This window comes from Prinia subflava, chromosome 16 (genome assembly GCF_021018805.1).
Source record: "Prinia subflava isolate CZ2003 ecotype Zambia chromosome 16, Cam_Psub_1.2, whole genome shotgun sequence".
In the NCBI taxonomy this organism is placed as follows: domain Eukaryota; kingdom Metazoa; phylum Chordata; class Aves; order Passeriformes; family Cisticolidae; genus Prinia; species Prinia subflava.
The window spans coordinates 8,007,043-8,027,059 of NC_086262.1; the positions used below are offsets into that span (position 1 = coordinate 8,007,043).

Sequence of the window (20,017 nt, forward strand, 5' to 3'; positions counted from 1 at the left end):
TTGAAGGGACTGGAAGGATGTGGCCACTGAAAGGGGAGAGATGGGAGCTGGAGCAGTCCTGTTTCAGAGGACTGGGGTCGTGTTCAGCTCTTTGCTCATGTGGTCTTTTTAGTTTGGCAGTTTGGTTTAATTTTTAAGACTTAAAGGCAAACATATTTGGGTTTTTTTTAAAACTGGTTTCTTGTGACAGTCCAGCTTTCTGTGTCATCTGAGAAAGAAAAATTGCTGTCCTTAAACCACTTGGGTATGATGGAGGCTGAGCCAGGAGGGTTTCCTAAGGCTCATAGGTCACCCAGTGTCATCACAGTTACTGCTCCGAGTGTGTGTTAATGCGTTCCAGCTTACAACAGTGGAAACCTCTTAATGCAAAACCCCAATAAACAAAATGCTCAATAAATGTGCCTTAAAATTGGAACTGTTTGTCTCGTAGAGCTGGTTTTCACAGTGAGGTGGCAGGGTTGGGGGTTTTACAGTGACCCAGCAGCCGTACGTGTGCCCCGACACTGCAGAGCTGTGCTGCGCTCGTCCTCGGATGTTCCATGGAAAATAAATCCTCTGTTGTTTCTGAATATTAGTCTTGCTGGCAACATTTCAGGGAACCTCAGAAAAGCAAATAAGGTATAAGGTTACTGACAGTCTGTAAAACCAAGGACAGAAAATTTGCTTATACAGCCTGGAAAAGGACAGACTGTTCTCTCAGAGGCTGATGCTTCTGCTGTGTCCAGACTGCATCGATTGGTTGTAAATATCCATATGGGCTCCTAGAAAAACTGATTAAAAACTTTGCTATCAAGGAGTATTAAAGAAAGGAGCAAACCTTTTGATTCTTTATAGCCCATTTTCTTTCCATTAATTTGAATTTGGAATGGACCAGAAGAGTTCAGTGGGTTGTGGTTCCTTTATTAGTTTTTTTTTTCCTCATGATGAGTTCTTTGGCCACTGTCCTTACTATGGGATCTTTCTGAATATGTTTAATAAACATACAATTTACTGCAGGTTAAACATACAATATACTGCAGTGTTTTCTGGTTATCCTAAGTCTAACAGTAAACACTGATACTTATTTTCATAACTTGTAGCACACAGGCACAGATGTGGCTTTTCCTTAGGGCAAAGATACCAGCAAATCCTAAAGTAAATCACTATGGAAATAAAGGATGAAGAGCGTGGTCTCTGCCAAAAGAGGTTCTACTGATTCCTTTCCGTGAAAATAAATGGGAAATAGAAAAGAAAAATGTCTCAGTTTGGCCATGCTGTGACAAAACTTAACTTCTGACTTCTGTGGTTGCCTTTCTCTCTATTTAAACTCTGCAATGACTTTCTATAGGCTTTATTTTTAGCAAACCCTTCATAGGGAGCACATGAAGGGAGGTTGTCCTCAGCCTGACCATCACTTTTAGTGTCCTTTTCAGACGAGTTGATGGGCGGTCATCTCGTCAAAGGTCACGTCATTTGCTCTGTTGGACAGAGTATGTGCAGTCTTGAAAGTCTGTAATAGCAAAATTAGGTTTTAATTTAATTCCCAAGTATTCTGTGTGACTTCACTGCTGAGAGTAAATGGTGTTTACGTGGAAGTAAATGTCATTGCAGACGCACTGTCCTTGGTCTGCTGGCCTGGGAGCTGTACCATGGATCACAGCTTACACTCCAATTAATTTCAAAATTACAGACACGAGACTTGGTGTAGATACACAACCTTGTACTCACCTTGGTTAAACTTTGTACTGTTCTTGCTGGAGAACAGTGGGAAACCTCAGCTGTTTCAGGGAAAAACCAGCACATCATTGTTCTGCTCTTGTCACCAAATTACTTTCAGAAAGTCAGTAATTCTGTATAAAACCAAGATGCCCTGATGTCTGTTAAACAAACAAACAAAAATAATCAAAAAATTACTACTTTTAAGTTAACTTTGTATTGGGTAGTAGGTGGAAGAACAGGTTTGGGGCTTGCAGAGGTTTTTAGAGTTTCTGTGGTTTGGCACAGGGGTGCTGCTGCCCCTTGCATTGGTGCTAGGTGGCTGCACCCATGGAACTGATGGAAAAAGCCGAGCTCCTGGTGGAACTTTGGAGTCTTCACCTCAGATTTTCAAGGCTGCTGTGGGAAGAATTTAGTATTTTGTGCATGTCATTTTTAATTAAATGTTGTTCACTGCTGGCTTTTATAGACCCATGTCCTCTCCCCTCACCTCCTCTCTTTCCTGGCTGAGGTGACTGGCCATGGCTGTGTCCTGGCAAAGGAGATAGGATCAGCCTGTGAACCCTCTTCCAAAATCTCAAATTCCTTTAACAAGTCCAGGCTGCTGGTGCTTCTGGGTTTGTGTGGCATGACAGGCTGATGCTACCATTAGGATGAGCTTCTGAAAGATTTAGTATTTTTTTCTCTCCTTTTTACTCTTGCAGTTTGCAATATCACTTTAAAAATTCCTTGTTGAGCCAGGATTTTTTGATGCAATCACCAACTGTGTTTTCCTGACTCAGTGGGTGTGCAGAGCTGGAGGTGGCTGTGCTGATGCTAACTTCTATTTTCTTAACTTTCTTTCTGGTGCAGGTCTGAATTGCAGTGTGGCATTTCAGCAGGGGGTTTGTTCCTAAATATCCCTTTGTTGGGAAAGGTCAGTCACAAGGATGTGCTGGCACTGACGCAGGGACAGGCTGTGCCAGCATGTCAGATGCACTCATATTACAATTCCAGATTATCCCTTCTTGTGAGAAAATGAAATTGTTGTGGTTTAAAGTGGCAACTAAGTAGTCTGTTGGAGTGTTTATCAGAATGTGGTGGATGTTTGGGGTTTTCCTGTCTGAGGGTGCTGGGGCTAACTTCCAAGTTAGCCAGAAGATATTGCAGGTATAAACATCTGCATCCAAAATATCTAATAAGGGCATAGTTGAACATTGCTGTGTGGACCTTGTTTCCCCAATGCAGGATTTCTCCAGACAATGGTGCTGTTGTAACAAGACTTTCTAAGTTTCAGAAAAAAGTCATAGTCACCAGTAGTTAAGACAAGTTTATGTCACTTCCAGCAACTTTCCTGCCACAACCAGCAAGAGCATCCCGTGTCCACTGTCATGGTGGGACAGAATCATCCTCTCTGTATCTTGCTGCCTAGTGAGCTCTGCAAGAAAGAACAATCACTTTGGGTAATAAAAATGACAGACAAAAGACAGAAGCTGTGATTTATTTTGGGAGATCGAGTAGAGTGGCAAGCAGTACTTTAAAGGTCACTTGTCTCAAATAAACCTTATCTCTCTCTCAAATTTAAAGAGATACTGCAATTTTTCCTTGCATCTAACTTGCATTAAATGTCTTTTGCAAGAAAATATTGCGGAGTCTTCAGGAGTGTCATACCTACCCATGGGCTTTATAGGTGATGGAAGTGAAGGGGAGTGCTGGCAGGGAGATTGAAGAGCAGTTTTGATTAATTAGTTGGTTGGGAACACTGGCAGTACTTTGAGTTGGTCATCAGTGGGTTTTTGTGAAAATGACACACAAAATATATACACAGCCTGGTTATTTTGAGAGCCATGTCTTGTTCCACCAGTACTTAGAATTACGGAATAACAGAATGGTTTGTGTCGGAAGGGACCTAAAAGCTGATCTTGTCCTAAGCCCCTGCCATGGGCCAGGGCAACTTCCACTAGACCAGGCAGAGTACCACTTCTCAGTCTAGGTACAGAAAACAGTGTTCATCACAAGAATCTTAAAATCTCAAATAAATTAGAGAAGACAAACTGTATGTGTCAGTGTGTATGTGTGGGTGCTGGGATGTCTTTGAGCCAGAACAGGCTTTAACAGCACCAGTGGTTGGTAAAGGGCAGGGACCTGCTGTTGTTTTCCTGGGAAATCCTGCAGAATTGGTTCTACTCTTGGTCCTGCTCACCATTTTACTGGAACTGTTTTTGGAGGTTTGAGAATCTGGATAGAAGGGAGCTTAAATTAGATTTCCTTGTGTCAGTGTTACCACAGTCAGCATGGGATTTGCTTATGTATGAAAAGATTGAAGCTGAAGTCAGAGCTGTTCATTGGAATAGGGAGGTTATAAAGGTGGGGACAGGCTGAAGAGTTTGCAGCAAACCTGTGGTCCTTAAGCTAGAGGCAGGGAATCCATGTGGGTTGATTTGTTCTGTAGTTTCTTGAAACTCCTGGATGTTTCAGTTCCACTGACCTTCAGTGTTTCAGCAGCTGCCTTGCCCTGTCCACTTGGCAGTGAGTGCCACAGTGCTGGCAGATGTGACCCCTCTGGGAAGTGATGCTCTGACCCTTTGGGTGGTGGCTGTGGGAGCGTGGCTGGGGCACTGTGGGGTGTTCCAGGAGCAGGGTCTGGAGCTCTGCAGCAGCACAGGCTGCTCCCTGAGCACTGCCAAGCACAGGCACATCCTCCATACCCACCACAGGTGCCATCGCTGAAGTGTCAGTGCCATAACCAATGTCCAGCTGAGGCTTCAGGGATGAGAGTGTTGCTTCCTGCCTTGTGCCCATTGGAGCTGGAGCCTGGAGAGGGCTTTTCTGTGTGTGGCACAAAAATGGGTTCTTTAGGCAACGTGCCATTTGGATTCCAAAGGTAACCAGCCAGTGCTCCAGACCAGAATGAAATCAGAATCAAATCTCAGTTAACTATTGCACATTTTGTTGTAGTTGAGAGGTCACATCTTGGTCTGTGTCAGCTCTTCCCGTGTGCTGACAGAGAGCTTGCCTGTTGGCCACTGGATTGAATTTTGTCATCTGAGTGATTTGACCTTTTTGCTGTTCTCAAATCCCAAAAATAGGTATTTTCAGCCTGTAAAACTTTTTCTGGTGGCTAAACATAGGCTTTAAAGTGTTGTGTTTCCTTTGTATTGAGATCAAGTTCACTACAACTTAAGTTCCTTAACCCTCATTCTGCTGACTCCCGTTTCTTGCCCCTACTGCTTGGATAGCGGATTTTTTGTGTGATTTTCTGGGAATTTAGCAACCTTTTACTTTTCAGACTTTCTCCTTTTCATGTGACTGTAGATATGAATTTACAGATTGGATATTTTATACTTTATTTTGTTTGGAAAAAACAAAGCTAGAATAAAGTAAAAATTAGGATAGTGAGGAAAAGCAGTGTCTTCTTTCATAGCCCGTGTGTATTGTTGTGTTTGAGTAGTGATTGCCAATGAGAATGTCACTGGAAGTTACAAGGAACACAAGATCTCCTGTGTTCCTTAGCACAGTTTTGATAGTAAAATAATGTTGCATTTGTCGGAGGGTCTCAACATTCTTTTTCCTGGGTGTCAGGAAGGTTTGGCAAGACCTGTGGTGCCACCTACATTTTCAGAAAATATGTGAACTAGTATTTGGTGAAGTACATCTCTTGTGTACTCTTCAAATAATGGACATGAAATTGTGATGCTATATCAAAACCTGTTTATCACTTCTCTTAAGTTTAGTCAGTATTTATGAAGATGATACCAGCTCAAGAGTATTTTCCAGTACTGTCATTTAATTTGTAGGACTGAATATCTAGTAGCTGGCACAACTGCATGGAATTTGGTTTGTTTTACAGAAGAAATCCTTTCATTTTGATGACAACAGTTGATGCTGTCAGAGTAGTTTTGGACTATTTCTGCATCAGAACTTTCTTGAAAGAAATCGCATATAATTTGCATAATTTAAAAATTATAAAAGCACACAGGGTCTGTGATTCCTTTATACAATGTGCTTTTCGTATAGTTGAGCATAATTTTTTAAAATTTTAAATATTAAATTTTAATGTTTTAAAAATAAATAAATGTGACAAAAAGTAAGCATTTTTTAATAATTAATAAGAATTAAAGGACTGTTTATTTTACAGTATCCCATGCAGTTCTGAGCTACTGCTGGTTTTTTTCAGTAGAAAGAATATGTTTGTGAACTTGAGTTATGGACTAAAATTTAGATATCTGCACATGTTCATTTACAGATAGATTTATAAAATAGGGGCGCTTTTGTACATAGCTGTACCCAAAATGCATGATATTCTTTCTGTGTACTTATTTCTTTAAAGGAAATTCAAAGCCCTTTCTAGACCAAACGTTTTGTTTAGATTACATTACTTTTGGTTCTACATTGATATTTTCTAAAGGTTATTCTTGAACTAAGGTGCATAAATTGAACTTATAAAGAGGAGTCCTGTTTTTTCATAATGGATTGCAACGTCAGCTAAGGTTAAATACTGTGAGCTGTTTGGCCAGTGTCATGTATTTGTCATTTTGTAGTATGTCACTTAGCTGTAAATATCCCAGGCCTTTGTTTTATAGAAAGGTGCATTGTTTTCCATCAGTTTTATGAAATATGAAGTGTGATTAGGTCAGCTTAGTCTAAACTAGCTTTTTCTCAAAATCTATGTCAAGTGACAGGTTCAAATTCTGTTTGATTTTGATTCAATAATTCAGCAATTCAAATACAAATTTAAATGTATAACCAAAGTTTTATGAAAAACTTTGTCTTCAGATCAGACTTACTCATCTTGTTTTCCTTTCTTTTTCCTGTCTTTCCCCAAATTCATTTTATTTACAGCTTCCAGCTGACCTCACCAAGATGCATCTTACGGACAATCCTCACCCTCAGGTGACGCACGTCCCTTCCAGCCAGTCAGGATGTAGCATTGCCAGTGACTCTGGGAGCAGCAGCCTGTCTGATATTTATCAGGTAAGATTGCTTTGATCTCATAATTTTCCTTCCTTCCAGTTAAAACTGTTCCATAAACAGGAAGAGTGAGCCTTTACCCAAGACTTTGGGTAAAACTCTCTTGATGCTTCTACCTATCCCTGTGCTGCCCATGGGACTCACCACTCCCACAGACACAGAAATGCAAGAAGCTGCTTGTGAAGCTCTGTTTGTTGCTTTTCACATCTTTCTGTGCCACCAAGTATGCTGTGGCTTTTAAAAGTAACATTTGTTGATTCATGGGATCATCTTCCTTTCTGAAATGGAACAAATCTCTTGAAATCAGCCTGGTGTTTCCAGTACCATCCTTGATTATTTGTCTTTATTGCTAATAGCAGATGTTCAGTTCTGCAAACAAAAGCGTGGTAATAAACCCACTTTGCACTAATTGACTGTGGAAATTCTAGTGTGGCTTCCTTAGAGTAGAAGTTGGCTGAAAGCCAGAGATATCTTCATTTGTTTACTGATAATACACTTAATAAGTCACCTGTCTCGTGTCAAATCACAGAGCTTGTTTCATGGGTGTTTATGTTCTGGTTGATGAGGGGGCCTCAGCTTGGGTTTGTGTTGATCACTAATTTCACAGCTTTTCCACTTCCAAGTTGCAATCTGACCACAATACTGAGTGTACAGCAGTTGTTTAGCATGGTATAGGTGTAACTTGATTTTAGACACCTGTTCCTTTCCCTTAGGTGCTGCCTGGATATTATTTCTATACTGGAAACAGATAGTTGGTATCTATTTACAGCAATGTATTGCTTAGGGAACTTGAAAAATAACACAAAGCAAAAAATTATTTTAGAACATTAAAAGTATCTCTGCATTTTTGTCCTATTTAATCTACAACCTTACAACTTTAGATTTGCTTGCTGCCAGCTAGATCAGGAGTAGCTGACATCCCAGAGAGAGTCTCTCCAAGATGCTCTGTGAACTCTCTTATTTCTGAGAGGCTGTGCTGGAAGATGGTGTTTTGTATCTTGATTATTTTTTACTCATTTTTATTTTCTGATTCAGAACTACATCAGAATTGATGTTAGGTTAGGGTTAGGATTGAGAGAGTCAAAGAGCCTACAGTGGGGCTGGAAAATGCCAGGGAGATCACAGCAGGACCACCACACTGCTGCTCCTGCATCTTTCTGACTTGGACATGGTGATGGGGACCTCAGCCCCAGTGACAAGCTGCCTTTAGAGCCAGAGTTAGGGCTGAGAGTGTCACACACCCTACAGCCCATGGGCATGGAGAAGGCATTGCAGGGCCATCACAGCAGGGTGCTGAGTAGTTTGGAGAGGTTACTCTAAATGAAAAACACTTAAAATATATTATTGATAACAATGATATCACTCTTGTAGTAATATCTTGTAATATGTTAATACTCTTTATCATGTGTGGGTAAGTGTCTTATGTCTACTCACCTGTAAATGACAAAAGAGCATAATTGCAGAACAAATAAAATTATATAAATAAAAGAAATTATGGAGTAACATCTTTATATGCACTGCAGCAAATAAACCATGGTGCTAGGTATTTTGTACACTAAGGAATAATTAATGTGAAAATGCCTGCAGATTTTATATTAGTTTTTAGGAGTTAGGAGTTTTCAGGTAAGAATTTCCTTTTCAGTGACATGCACGTGTCTGGTTTTGCATCCTGAAGGAAATGAGGACATGTGTTAGAGAATTCCTGGCTGGCCAGGTTGGTGCTGAGGCAGGTCAGCACTGTCAGATGCAAGTGAGATCTTGAAAGATAATTTTACAGCCATGTGTGATCAGAGCTACAGTGATGTGAACTGTGAAAGACAGCATTAGAGAATCAAGCATTTGATAAGCTGTGGGTGAAGAGAAGACATGCTACAGACATGTCATGAGGGGGGAAAAATCCTCAACAACCCACAGTGATTTTTCTCCCCCTTATTTTTTTAGTGAATTTTTAGTGTCTCGTTCTCATATGCCTAATGTACAAATTAGTAACCTGTTAAAAGGTGTATTTTATGACCACTTATGCATTTTGTGGGTTTTATTGCAGTAGCTGTAACAGTTAGTTACAGAGAATTCTCTTACTGTTTGTCATGAATCTACAAATGATCACTAGATATTGCCTAGTAATAGATAGATGTTGTGTAGTAATGCCATTGTGCAATATTTAACACAGCATTATATTGCAGCAACACATCAATATAGACAGATTTTGAAATCACAAAAAAGAAAAGTGGTTTTCCCCGGTATTCCTCATATTATGAAGGCAGAGAATATCTTTGATATGTAATAAACCTACATTTTGAGTGTGATGTATGGACTCTGTAATTGAAAGCATTTTTGGTACAACAAAATACAGCTTTTCATGAAGTATTTGGGAAATGATGCTTTGCTTTTACAGTCAGCTTCATATGTATCATGCCAAGCTTCACATGCCAAACTCTTTAGGAATATCATTGGTGTCACTAATACTGTGAATAATTTTGATTAATGTAGCCTTGAAATGACCTTTTGAATGAATAGTATCTTAACTTTTACAGTAAGTAGTCCAAACATCATTCCAGAATCGAAAAACATTATTAGAATGGTAGAAGCAAAGAATGAAACAATGTTTAATTAAGACATGTAAAGATTTCTCTTTGTCTGTGTACACTGCATTCATTGATAGTGTTGAAATGAGGTTTCACATGTTCCATCTGCCTCTCAGTCCAAAATAAAGCTCATTTCCAGTTAAACAGGAAATGATGAATGTAAAGCTTAAGGTGAGATCAGCAGAGGAAGACTCCTGCCTGTAAGCTCTGCTGTGGAGACATTGTGTTAAATCCTGGGTTAGTTGCAAAAAGTGATGAAAATTGATATTTTTCTCACTTGTCCTGTACTCTTGTTGCTATTCCCTGTTGGAGATTTCAGTATTTTGGTGTCCAAAATACGGATACCAAAATGTCCAAATGTGTGTATTGTAAATTCCAGCTTGCTTGGAATACTGCAGAGCAGTTGTCTTTCTGTTGTGCTGCAGACCTTTTTTAATTACAGAAAGAAAAAGTAAGTTATTCCCTACAATTTTTAAAGTAACTTCTTGCTTGAAGGAGATTCTAAAGTTTTTATTCTTTTTTTCTTTCAACCCCTTTCTGAAGGTATGTTTAATTTCAGAACTGTGGTCTTGAGCTGGAAGTAGGAGAAGCTGTTTGGTTGAGCATGCAGCAGTGGAAATGCAGGCTTGTGCAGCTGCTTTGTCCTTTTACAGGGGTCCTCAAGGAAAATGAATTCAAGAGGTGTTACACAGGGAAAACATCTTTCTTTGCCCTTTTATGGGATGGGGTCTAAGGTTTCCAGTCAGTCACAGAGGGAATCCAGGTTGTCTCTCTAGATGTGGTTGGACAGGATTTCACCTCTACTCTCAGAAAGTAGTTTCTTGTGTCAATACCAGGCAATCAGCTTCTATTAGTGACCAACCAATTTGCATCAATTTTTTCCTACCTGTTTATTTCTATCAGTACTGTGCTGAAAGTTCCTCTTTCCTTTCACTTCTTTCAAAATCCTTCATTTATCACCTTGGGAGTATGTACTCTTTGTGGGCAGCAATATCACTGTTCAGCAGTAATTCCAATTGTGGTTAAGGCTTGGGTATTAAAATGGATTATCTATAAAATATTCATCAAGGATGTGTATTTCCTTAGATACCTTTGTGTCATGGATCCGATCCTGGAAATCCATATTTGTGTGAGAGCTGAGGATTGCAGCTTCTGGTTTCATTCTGTACATCAGTAGTTCATAAATGTTTGTGTTAGGAATATTTTTATATTTGATAATGGAAACAACTGGAATATCATGGTTAGGAAGAGCAGCTACTTCTGCAGATGGCTTTATGAGCAAAATCCTTCCTGTTCCTTCCAGCACTGCCTGACCTGCCAGCATTCTGTCAACCATCTGCACGGAATCTCTGAAACACAGTTGGAGGACCTGCTCCTATTTCATAGTTTGATCAAAACGTAACTTACTGATCAAGAAAGGAGTTGATTTGTCTATTTTCCTATATCGGATATAAAAAATTTAGTAGAACCTGTAGCCTCAGTTTCTCTGGTTTAGCTTGGGCTTATCAAAGTGAGGATTGGTGCTGCTGTTTGTCTTAGCATGGAGAAATTGGTATAAATTGTGGCTATTTAGATGAAGAAATGCTAGAAAAGTCCTTGAATAAAACACTGTGCTGATCATGTGCTGCTGAGACTTCCAAGTACAATTTGCGCTTGGGCTTAATTCCAAAACTGTTAATGTGAGCTACAGAAGCCAGTAAAGTGATGTAATGTAAAACAGATTTAACCCTCTCTATATCGTTATTCTCCTCTGAAAGAGACATATGTTTTAAATAGTTTAAGCTTTATTTATTAGGTTTGCTGGCTAATTACCAAAATGAGGACAGTAGATATATTTTTTAGGTCTGAACTCCAGTGTTTTTTTCTGGTGTAGGAAGACAAAGCTGTTCCTCTGTGCAGGTATTGAGGCTCACATCAGCATGGAGTGTGTAGGGAGATGGAGACAGTGCAGTCTGGTGTGATTAAATCACTTAAAATGAATATTGTTTTATGTGAGGCTGTAAGAGCAGGAGAGCAGTGACCAAGTAAGGACCTTCTGGTCAAAATGAAGCACAAGAAGGAAATGCATACAGTGGAGTGAGGGACATGTGTCCTGGGAGGAATAGAGGAGCACTGCCCAGATGTGTAGGGTTGGGATCAGGAATGGTAAGGCTCAGAGCTGGATTTGGTAAGGGATGTGACAAACACCAGAAGGGCTTCTACAGGTATGTCAGTAAAACAAAAAAAAAAACCAACCCCAAACCAAAAAAACAGATAGAAATTGTGCTTCACTCCCCCCTCAGTAAGGCAGGAGAACTGATGACATGCAGGAGGCTGAGGCGCTCAGCAGTTTGTGTCTGTCTCAGTTTTCACAGGTTGCTCTTCTTACATCTCTCTCCTCCCTGAACATCAAGGCAGGGACTGGGGGAATGAAGTCCTTCCCGTGGGAAGGGAGGGTTGTGTCTGAGACCACCTGAGGATCTGAACATCCACAAGTCCATGGGAGACTTGGCTGGTGGAAGTGTGGAGGCATCTCCAGCTGGCAGTCGTGGGGAGCCCCCAGAGACTGCAGGAAAGGGAAAAAGACCTCAAGGATACCTTACTGCACCCTGTCAATACTTGAAGAATATTTATTAGATAGACCTTTTACCGTGTCCTGTAGTGACAAGGACAAGGGACAGTGGTTTTAAACTGAGAAAAGTAGATTTAACTTGGATATAGGGAGGAAAATCTTACCTGTGAGGGTTTTGAGACACTGGTACAGGTTGTCCAGAGGGGCTGTGCTCTGCCCCACTACAGTGTTCAAATTCATCCTTTATTTTGGATGTTTTATGAACATGCAGGGTACTTGATGCCTTAGTTCAGTGTTTTTGTAAAATCTCAAGGATTTCTTCAAAGTGAAAGTGAGTATAGTAAATATGCTTATTTAAGAAGAAATTCCATTTTCTGCAAGTTCCTATATAGTTGCTATATACTTTTCAGTGGCACATCTTCTTGTTCAAATTTCTGAATTTAAACAGAAAAATGATTTGCATTCTGGCTTAAGCTTTAAAAAAAGTGACTGAGTAACTACTCTGTAGAAACTGAGACTTTGAAACTACTTTTTTTCCCCCCTTCCATCTGTTTGGAAATTTATTTTTATGCCATTACATCATTTAAACTGTACAGAAGGAATTAGTGCAAATGATTCTATGTGATTCTGCTTTTTGTTGCTGCTATTTTGTTCTCTTTCTCAGTTGTCTTGTGTGTCTGCTCAGTGTGATGTCTGTGTTGCCATCTATTGCTGACAGAAGAAATGTGTCCACAGGCATTGGGTAACCAATGGTATTACTAAACTATGCTATTATTTTGTTAATACTATGGTCTCAAATGGTGAAAAAACAATGTCACATGAATTCACAGGAAAGAGAATAAAATGAGAATCTAGTAGATTTCAGCATAACATGTTTTCCTCAGTGTTCAGAAAGGGGGCTGTTAGAAATGATAGTTACACTTGTTGGTCACAGAATTTAATTTTTTTAAATTATCTACCTCAGACCATAAATCATTGGACTGAGGACATTGAACTCTCTGTCTGATTGTTTCCTTTGTAGGCTACAGAAAGTGAGATGGGAGATGTTGATTTATCGGGTCTTCCAGAAGCAGCTGTAGACTCTGAAGATGAGGAAGAGGAGGAGGATGAAGATATTGACAGAACTTCTGATCCACTTCTAGGGCGAGATGTTGTCCGAGAGTGCCTTGAGAAAGAGCCTGCAGATAAAACTGATGATGATATTGGTGAGGAGAAAAAATACAGCAGTAAAATTTACACAAGGCTACTTCATATAACATCTGTAAGAGAAGCATAACCGAAAACTCTTCAATGAGTTAATTTTCAATATATATCTTAATAATTGAATGATGTCACACTTTGCTCTATCGATGTTCTTAATTGAATGATGTCTTCTCTTGCTATCTGAGGGATATTTTTTATGAGAATCCAAGTATTTTGAAGTCTTTTTGCTGCACAAGATGTGAGGTTTTACAGTCTTTGTGTGCGTTGATGTAATGGGACAGGTAGAAAGGTAATTTTGACTGCCTGAAACTGTTGAATTAGTTACTAAATAGCAAAGAGAACATACCATTACTGAGTATAGATATACTTAACTGTAAACTGCAAAACAGTTAAAATGAAGATAATTTACTGCAGTGTTTAACTAGAAATTGGCATGAATTTCAATAGCAAAATTTGCTTTCTGCTGCACTTCAGATTGCATCTCTGAACACTGAAAAATCATTTCATGCTCCTGTCTATCTTATAATTACTGTACCTAGGGGTATTTTTAATTTTTCCTAATGTTTGAAGCTGAAGTGCTTTTACTCTTAGCTAGAGTGCTGCCCCAAAAGGCAACAGAACACCAACAAGGCTGTGGAGCTGAGTTCTGGCTGTTGATGACAAAGTGCACGCGGGGCTCCTTTAGCCACAGGCACTGATGGGAAGTGTAACACCACTGGTCAATTTTCACATAAATTTAACTGGAGTTTAATATACTGGAGAGTCAGGAATCCAGGGAAACGCCAGGCCTTGCAGTCATCATACCAATGTTCCCTTTGTCCAACAGAACAATTATTGGAGTTCATGCATCAACTCCCTGCCTTTGCCAACATGACCATGTCTGTGAGGAGAGAGCTGTGCTCAGTGATGATATTTGAAGTCGTAGAGCAAGCAGGAGCCATCATACTTGAAGACGGCCAGGAAGTAAGTGTCTGCTCCCAGAAGAGGTGTTAAATCTCTTTAAATCAGTCAGCAGTCAGGCTCTCATAGGTGCCCTGGATCACTGTCTTGAAATCTCTTCCTGCTTGGATCAAGGCATCTGAAATGGCATTTGCTGTTCATCCCTCCAGGAAGGGGTGAGGTAGGCTCATATCTGGTAGTGAGTAAATGGGTACCCAGGGAAAGGAGGTTCATTCTCACTAAATGGTACAAATCTATCATAGCAATTAGCCTACTTATTAAGAAAGCAATCTATTCATCAGCACTTCCTCCAGAATCACTTGTGAAGCGAATGAAGAGAGCTGAAAAGCATTCCTGTTTCAGTCTCCATCTCTTCCCTTACAGTGCACTTTACATGAATTAAATGTTGCAGAGAGGTAGTGACAACAAACTAAGGGCTATGAGAATGAGCCTTTCTAAGATAAGAGGTTACAAAAGTTGTTGAATTGACTTCACTTTTTAATTTTTTCTTTTTGTGTTTCCTCTAGCTTGATTCTTGGTATGTTATTTTAAATGGCACAGTAGAAATCAGCTATCCTGATGGGAAGAGTGAGAGTCTCTGTATGGGAAATAGTTTTGGGATTACTCCCTCTCTGGACAAACAGTACATGAATGGAGTGGTCAGAACCAAAGTAGATGATTGTCAGGTAAGGTTGCAATTCTGTATAATACCTCTTATTTTTAAGCATCTAATAAAAGAAAACAGATTGGGATGGGTCTAGAGAAGGCTACAAAGGAGCTCTGGGAGCCCCTCTGCTGTGGAGACAGAGTAGAAGTATTTGGGTTGTTTTGGCTGGAGATGGGGATAAATTAATATTTTAGATATTTAATCACTGTTGTTGTCACTGGGGACAGTTCGTATGTATAGCCCAACAAGACTACTGGAGGATTCTGAACCACGTGGAAAAAAACACTCATAAAGTGGAAGAAGAAGGAGAAATTGTGATGGTGAAGGAGCACAGGGAGCTGGATCGCAGTGGAACCAGAAAAGGACACATAGTTATCAAGGTGCATTTCTTTCTATGCTTTCCATTAATCTGTTAATTTTTATTTATTAATAAACAGATACAATTTCGGTTTAAATCTAGTATACATACTCAGTTTTGTCTGTGTCACCTCAGAAAACTTGATTGGAAAGAATGTTTATTATATCCCAAATTTACTTCCATTTTCCCTTTAATAAAGTTACATACATTATAACCTGTTCAACACATACATTGAGTTTTGTACTGGGAGCACCCTTTGGGGTCTTTATGATCTTTTTTTTTTTTGTAATCTAAAAGAGGAACTTAAACTGCTTACTAAAAAATAAAATGAAGTTACTAATCGTTTTAGCCAGGTGTTACCCGCGCAAAATGTCAGGGCTGAGAGAAGCAGGAGGATTTGATTTAGACGTGTTTGCTGTGTTTTCTCCTGAGCTGGCCATAACTGAACTTTCTAAAGGCATTTTACTGTTCATGTGAGTTTATGTTGAATTTCTCTTTAGGGAGAGGTAGTAATGTGAGATATCAGTTGTTTTTTTCTTTCGCTTTTTTAAGGCAACACCTGAGAGACTCATCATGCACTTAATAGAGGAACATTCTATTGTGGATCCAACCTACATCGAAGATTTTCTTTTAACATACAGAACATTTCTAACAAGTCCCTTGGAAGTTGGAAATAAACTCTTGGAATGGTTCACAGTGGACAGCCTCAGGGACAAGGTTGGTTGGAGTCTAAGAGATTAATATTTCTGGTGAAAATATATTTAAATTTATCCCTTTTTGTATTGCTGATAAACTAGGAAAAATAAAACCATGTTCCACTCTATGTGTCCACATTCATGAAAAACCTTGATAGTCTGGTAGTTATATCATTCCAAATTGTTGATTCTTAGCCAGTGTTTTTATGTGTTCTAGCCTTGAGGTGAAGAAGTCCAACATATTGACAAAACACTGGATGTTGTGTATAGGAACTTGTGAGGGTCTGCTGTGGTTACTGCTTCTCTTCTTACCTCTTTCCATGCTCTTCACTTTGGCAACTACTGGTTTTTAATAAAAGGAAAGATAAAGACAAGTGTGTCATCAAACAAAAGCAGAAATTTTATAATTTTAGAAGAACAAATGCTATAGACTTCGATTTTTTTAATAATATGGCTAGATAATATAGTTGTCAGACTGACTGTCATGGATGTTAGTGACTCTGTAGCATGTACAGAAGCAATCTGAACATTTAACTAAAATTCGTTGGAAGAAAGCTTTCTATTCTCACAACTAGAATTTCCTTTAAAGATATCATTAGGATGCTGTAAAAGGTGATTTTCATGAACAGTGTCAGGAAGACTTAGTTGAAGATGGATTTATGCACCAGTAAGTACTGGGTGATGTAATTTTTTAGGTATGAAAATACTTGTTTTTTTAAATTTTCCATTTGTTTCCACAAATAAAGGGAAAGAGAAGATGATTTCAAGTGTAAATGTCTTTTTCCTATCAGATGCAGTCATCTGTTTTCAGTTCTTCTGCCACGTGCAGGAATTCTTCTGTGCTTGTAGATTAAAGCTTATAGGAGAAGAACCATAGGCACCTATATATATATACACACACATAATTTATTTTGTTTTTCCAGGTTACCAGAGTAGTGTTGCTGTGGGTGAACAATCATTTTAATGACTTTGAAGGAGATCCTGCCATGACTCGATTCCTGGAAGAATTCGAAAAGAATTTGGAAGATACGGTAGGAGTGAAAAAGAATGAGTGTCACATTTTCTAGTACTACATATTTCAATTTTTGAGTGTTACCAGTGCCCAACAGCTGTAGTCTCTAAGTGTAACTGTTAACAGGTGGCTTTTAATGTTGGATATATTTGTTCTTAAATATAAATTAGATACAAAGGCCATATAAAGTAATACCTATAGCACTCACTTAGGAGTTTTTGCATTTCTGCAAAAGAGGACAAGGTTTATTTAGTAAGGTCTGAAAATCTGGCATCAAAAATCTATTTTCTGGCACTTGGGGTATTTTTCAGAACTATTTTTTCATTTCTGATAAAAGAAATATTGCAGTGCATTTTGTGTCTTCTGTGTTACAGAAAATGAAGGGCCATCTCAGATTGCTGAATATTGCCTGTGCTGCCAAAGCGAAATGGAGACAAATCACCCTGCAAAAACCTTCCAGAGATTCTCCCCTGTTTTTCAGCCTTCTTGGAGGCAGTGACAAGGGCTTTGGTATTTTTGTAGAGACTGTGGAGATAGGCAGTAAAGCAGCAGAAGCTGGACTTAAGCGTGGTGATCAGGTAAAAACAATTATATTAATTTAAAATATTCTGCTTCACCCACCTCCTGGTTGTTCTCAACAGAAATGTTATGCTGTGTACATATTGGCAAGCGTGGGGATGCCACAGCTCAACTTCCATTTATATCTGTTAAATGGATTTCTATTAAATAGTTTTCAAAATATGTAAAATATTTAAATATTCCAAAAACAGAATGGGAAAAGAAACCAACTTACGGTTATTTTGTACATTGAAACCATCAGATGGTTTTGTGGGATTGATTTTCACCTAATGTGTTTGATCCCAGCTCACTGGGGCAGGTGGAACAGTGACAGGTGACAGTCAGTGAAAATACAGCTATTGAAGGGATATTAGTTCTGTGGTTCATGATCCATTATTTTTGATTAATTGCAAGAATTCATGTTATCATAGAAAATAAATTTATTTAAAGTGTTTTTCAAGTAAAAATGGAAATCCTTACTTATTTACAGGATATAACTTCTCTGACATGATGAAAATAGTTATTTTGTGTGGAATGTTTTCATTCTGTAGCTGCTGTGAGGGATGGTATGGTAATTTCTGTGAAATTCTTCCTATGCCTGTATTATCACCTTTGTATTTGTAAGTCTGTCAGACAGATATTCTCCTAATAGTCCAATTTTTATTTCTTAAAGATAATGGAAGTAAATGGACAGAATTTTGAGAACATTACGTTTGCAAAAGCTCTGGAAATCTTAAAGAATAACACACATCTCTCCATTACTGTAAAAACAAACATTTTTGGTGAGTAGACCTTTTATATGATACATATGATTTTATATGATTTGTATGTGTGAAGGAAGAACTCCACTCCTTCTGGCTTTAAAAGTGCAACGGGATTCCACCCTCTTTTTTCCGACTTGCTCTTGAGAAGTTGTGCAGAAGTCGTTGTGCCACTGTTTGCTTGGATAAGTTCTCGTGTGCCAAGGGCTGCATGTTGAGTGGCACAGAGCCAGCACAGGCAGCTCTCCACTCCCTGAGAAATCCTCAGATGACTGTTTAAGCTGATTTAGTGTCCCTCCATGCAGTAGGGCTGAAATGAAGCCAAGGGACCTGGACCAAAATGTTTTTTGCCAAGAAATAGCAAAAATGTAAGACTGGGATTTTGTAAAACTTTTTTTAATGACTTGTAAGAATGAGAGGATAAATTACCTTTATAATTGAAAAGGGGATATAAAAAGTGGCATGGCATATAAATGTTGGCTTTTAATTGTCTTCAGGAATATAAACACCTAAATACCTCTTTAAAATCTCAGTCAAATCATCTGTTCTTTTTCCATAATCTTGTTCAGGCAACAGAATAACAAGAACTAAGAAAGCAAGAGACTGTGCACAGATTAGTTCCTTCTTCCATAGTTGTATACATGTCTACTGATGGGTTTTGTTTCCTATTTCCATCCTCCAGTTACCTGCCCTTGGTCACTATTGATTTTCTTTTCAATTATTATACTGTGTTTATCACTGTGCAGCTAAAAAGGTTCAAGCCCTCAGCAATTGCTTTATTAGCATAATACACAAAAAGCAGGAAACAACCAAAGTCACCAGTGGTCCAGACTAATGTGAAATGATTTGAAATGAAGCATCACTATAACTGAGACAGTGATAGGTTGTTCCTTTGTATTATAAAAGTGAGCAACATACATTTACAAGTGGGTTCTAATCTCATCCTGCTAGCTGATAGAATTTCAAGGTGATTTCTCTGATAAATTTTAATGAATTAATATCTTGAAGTTTTTTCAACAGCGATACTTACTGTCCTGGCTTTTTGAGTGTTAAGTGTCTGGTACTGACTTTGAGCAATTCCTGTTGTTCTATTCAAATCTGTACTGGGAAAGCTTGTAGCCTTAGCTTTTATTATACAACAGAAATGTACCATTTAATTGGACTTTCTGTACAGAAAATCTTGGTTGCCTTGCTAATAGGGACAGTCTGAGTAATTTGCTTTGTTTTCAGTTCTGCATTCTTCCAGTATCACCATATTTTCAACAGAAAATCCTGAATTTCTGACTTGAAAGATTTTCAAAAGATTTTTAAAGGATCTGTAAAGAAAGAATTGATGTTTACAAGACAATTTGAACTCTTTTTTTAAACCTTATATATGTGGAAAGAAACAGAACAAAACCCCTCTAATTTCCATGGAATTCTAGCTTTGAGAATGTCAATGTGGGTTATGGACTAGCTTAGTTTCATAAATGCAATAGGAAATTTGATGCAGCTTCTGTTCAGTAATATTGGTAGAAGCAAACAAAGTCAGATTGGGAAAATACCAGTCTGTGTTACAGTTACACTTGAAGATGCATGTGCACTCCATTACCTAAAAGATGCAAACAAAAAAGCCAATAAATGTGTTTATTGCCCTGAATGCAGTGTTTCCTTATTCTGTCTCTGGGACATGGGAAGCAAAAGGTTTGAGGGGAAAAGAAAAATTCATTGCGAGTTCTGAGTGTGCAAAAGTTACTCACAACTGTATCTTCTCTTACAGTGTTTAAGGAGCTGCTCTGCAGGATAGGACAGGAGAAGAATGGAATCCCACATATTCCAAAAATCGCAGAAAAGAAAAACAACCGTTATTCTATCCCAGATATGCCTGGAGATGTGGAACAGATGTTTCCCCGTGAAAAAGGAAACAAGAAAATGAAAGCAAACACTGTATCTGGTGGTAGAAATAGAATCAGGAAAATTTTAGACAAGACCCGTTTCAGCATCTTGCCTCCAAAACTGTTCAGGTTTGTCAGACTCTTTTCTCAAAAAGTAATGGTTCCTTAT

General features: G+C 38.7%; 1 protein-coding gene across 11 annotated transcripts in view; it reads left to right on the forward strand.

The window, feature by feature from the left end:
- Positions 1 to 20,017, forward strand: part of RAPGEF6 (Rap guanine nucleotide exchange factor 6) — a 119,413-nt gene that overhangs the window by 66,431 nt on the left and 32,965 nt on the right. For all 11 annotated transcript variants that reach the window (XM_063413377.1, XM_063413386.1, XM_063413381.1 and 8 more), the window contains exons 7-16: positions 6,517 to 6,648; positions 12,803 to 12,986; positions 13,811 to 13,947; positions 14,451 to 14,609; positions 14,818 to 14,970; positions 15,501 to 15,665; positions 16,567 to 16,674; positions 17,030 to 17,233; positions 17,887 to 17,995; positions 19,734 to 19,977. In XM_063413377.1, the coding sequence (XP_063269447.1) occupies positions 6,517 to 6,648; positions 12,803 to 12,986; positions 13,811 to 13,947; positions 14,451 to 14,609; positions 14,818 to 14,970; positions 15,501 to 15,665; positions 16,567 to 16,674; positions 17,030 to 17,233; positions 17,887 to 17,995; positions 19,734 to 19,977 (1,595 nt within the window). The remainder of the gene's footprint in view (positions 1 to 6,516; positions 6,649 to 12,802; positions 12,987 to 13,810; positions 13,948 to 14,450; positions 14,610 to 14,817; positions 14,971 to 15,500; positions 15,666 to 16,566; positions 16,675 to 17,029; positions 17,234 to 17,886; positions 17,996 to 19,733; positions 19,978 to 20,017) is intronic.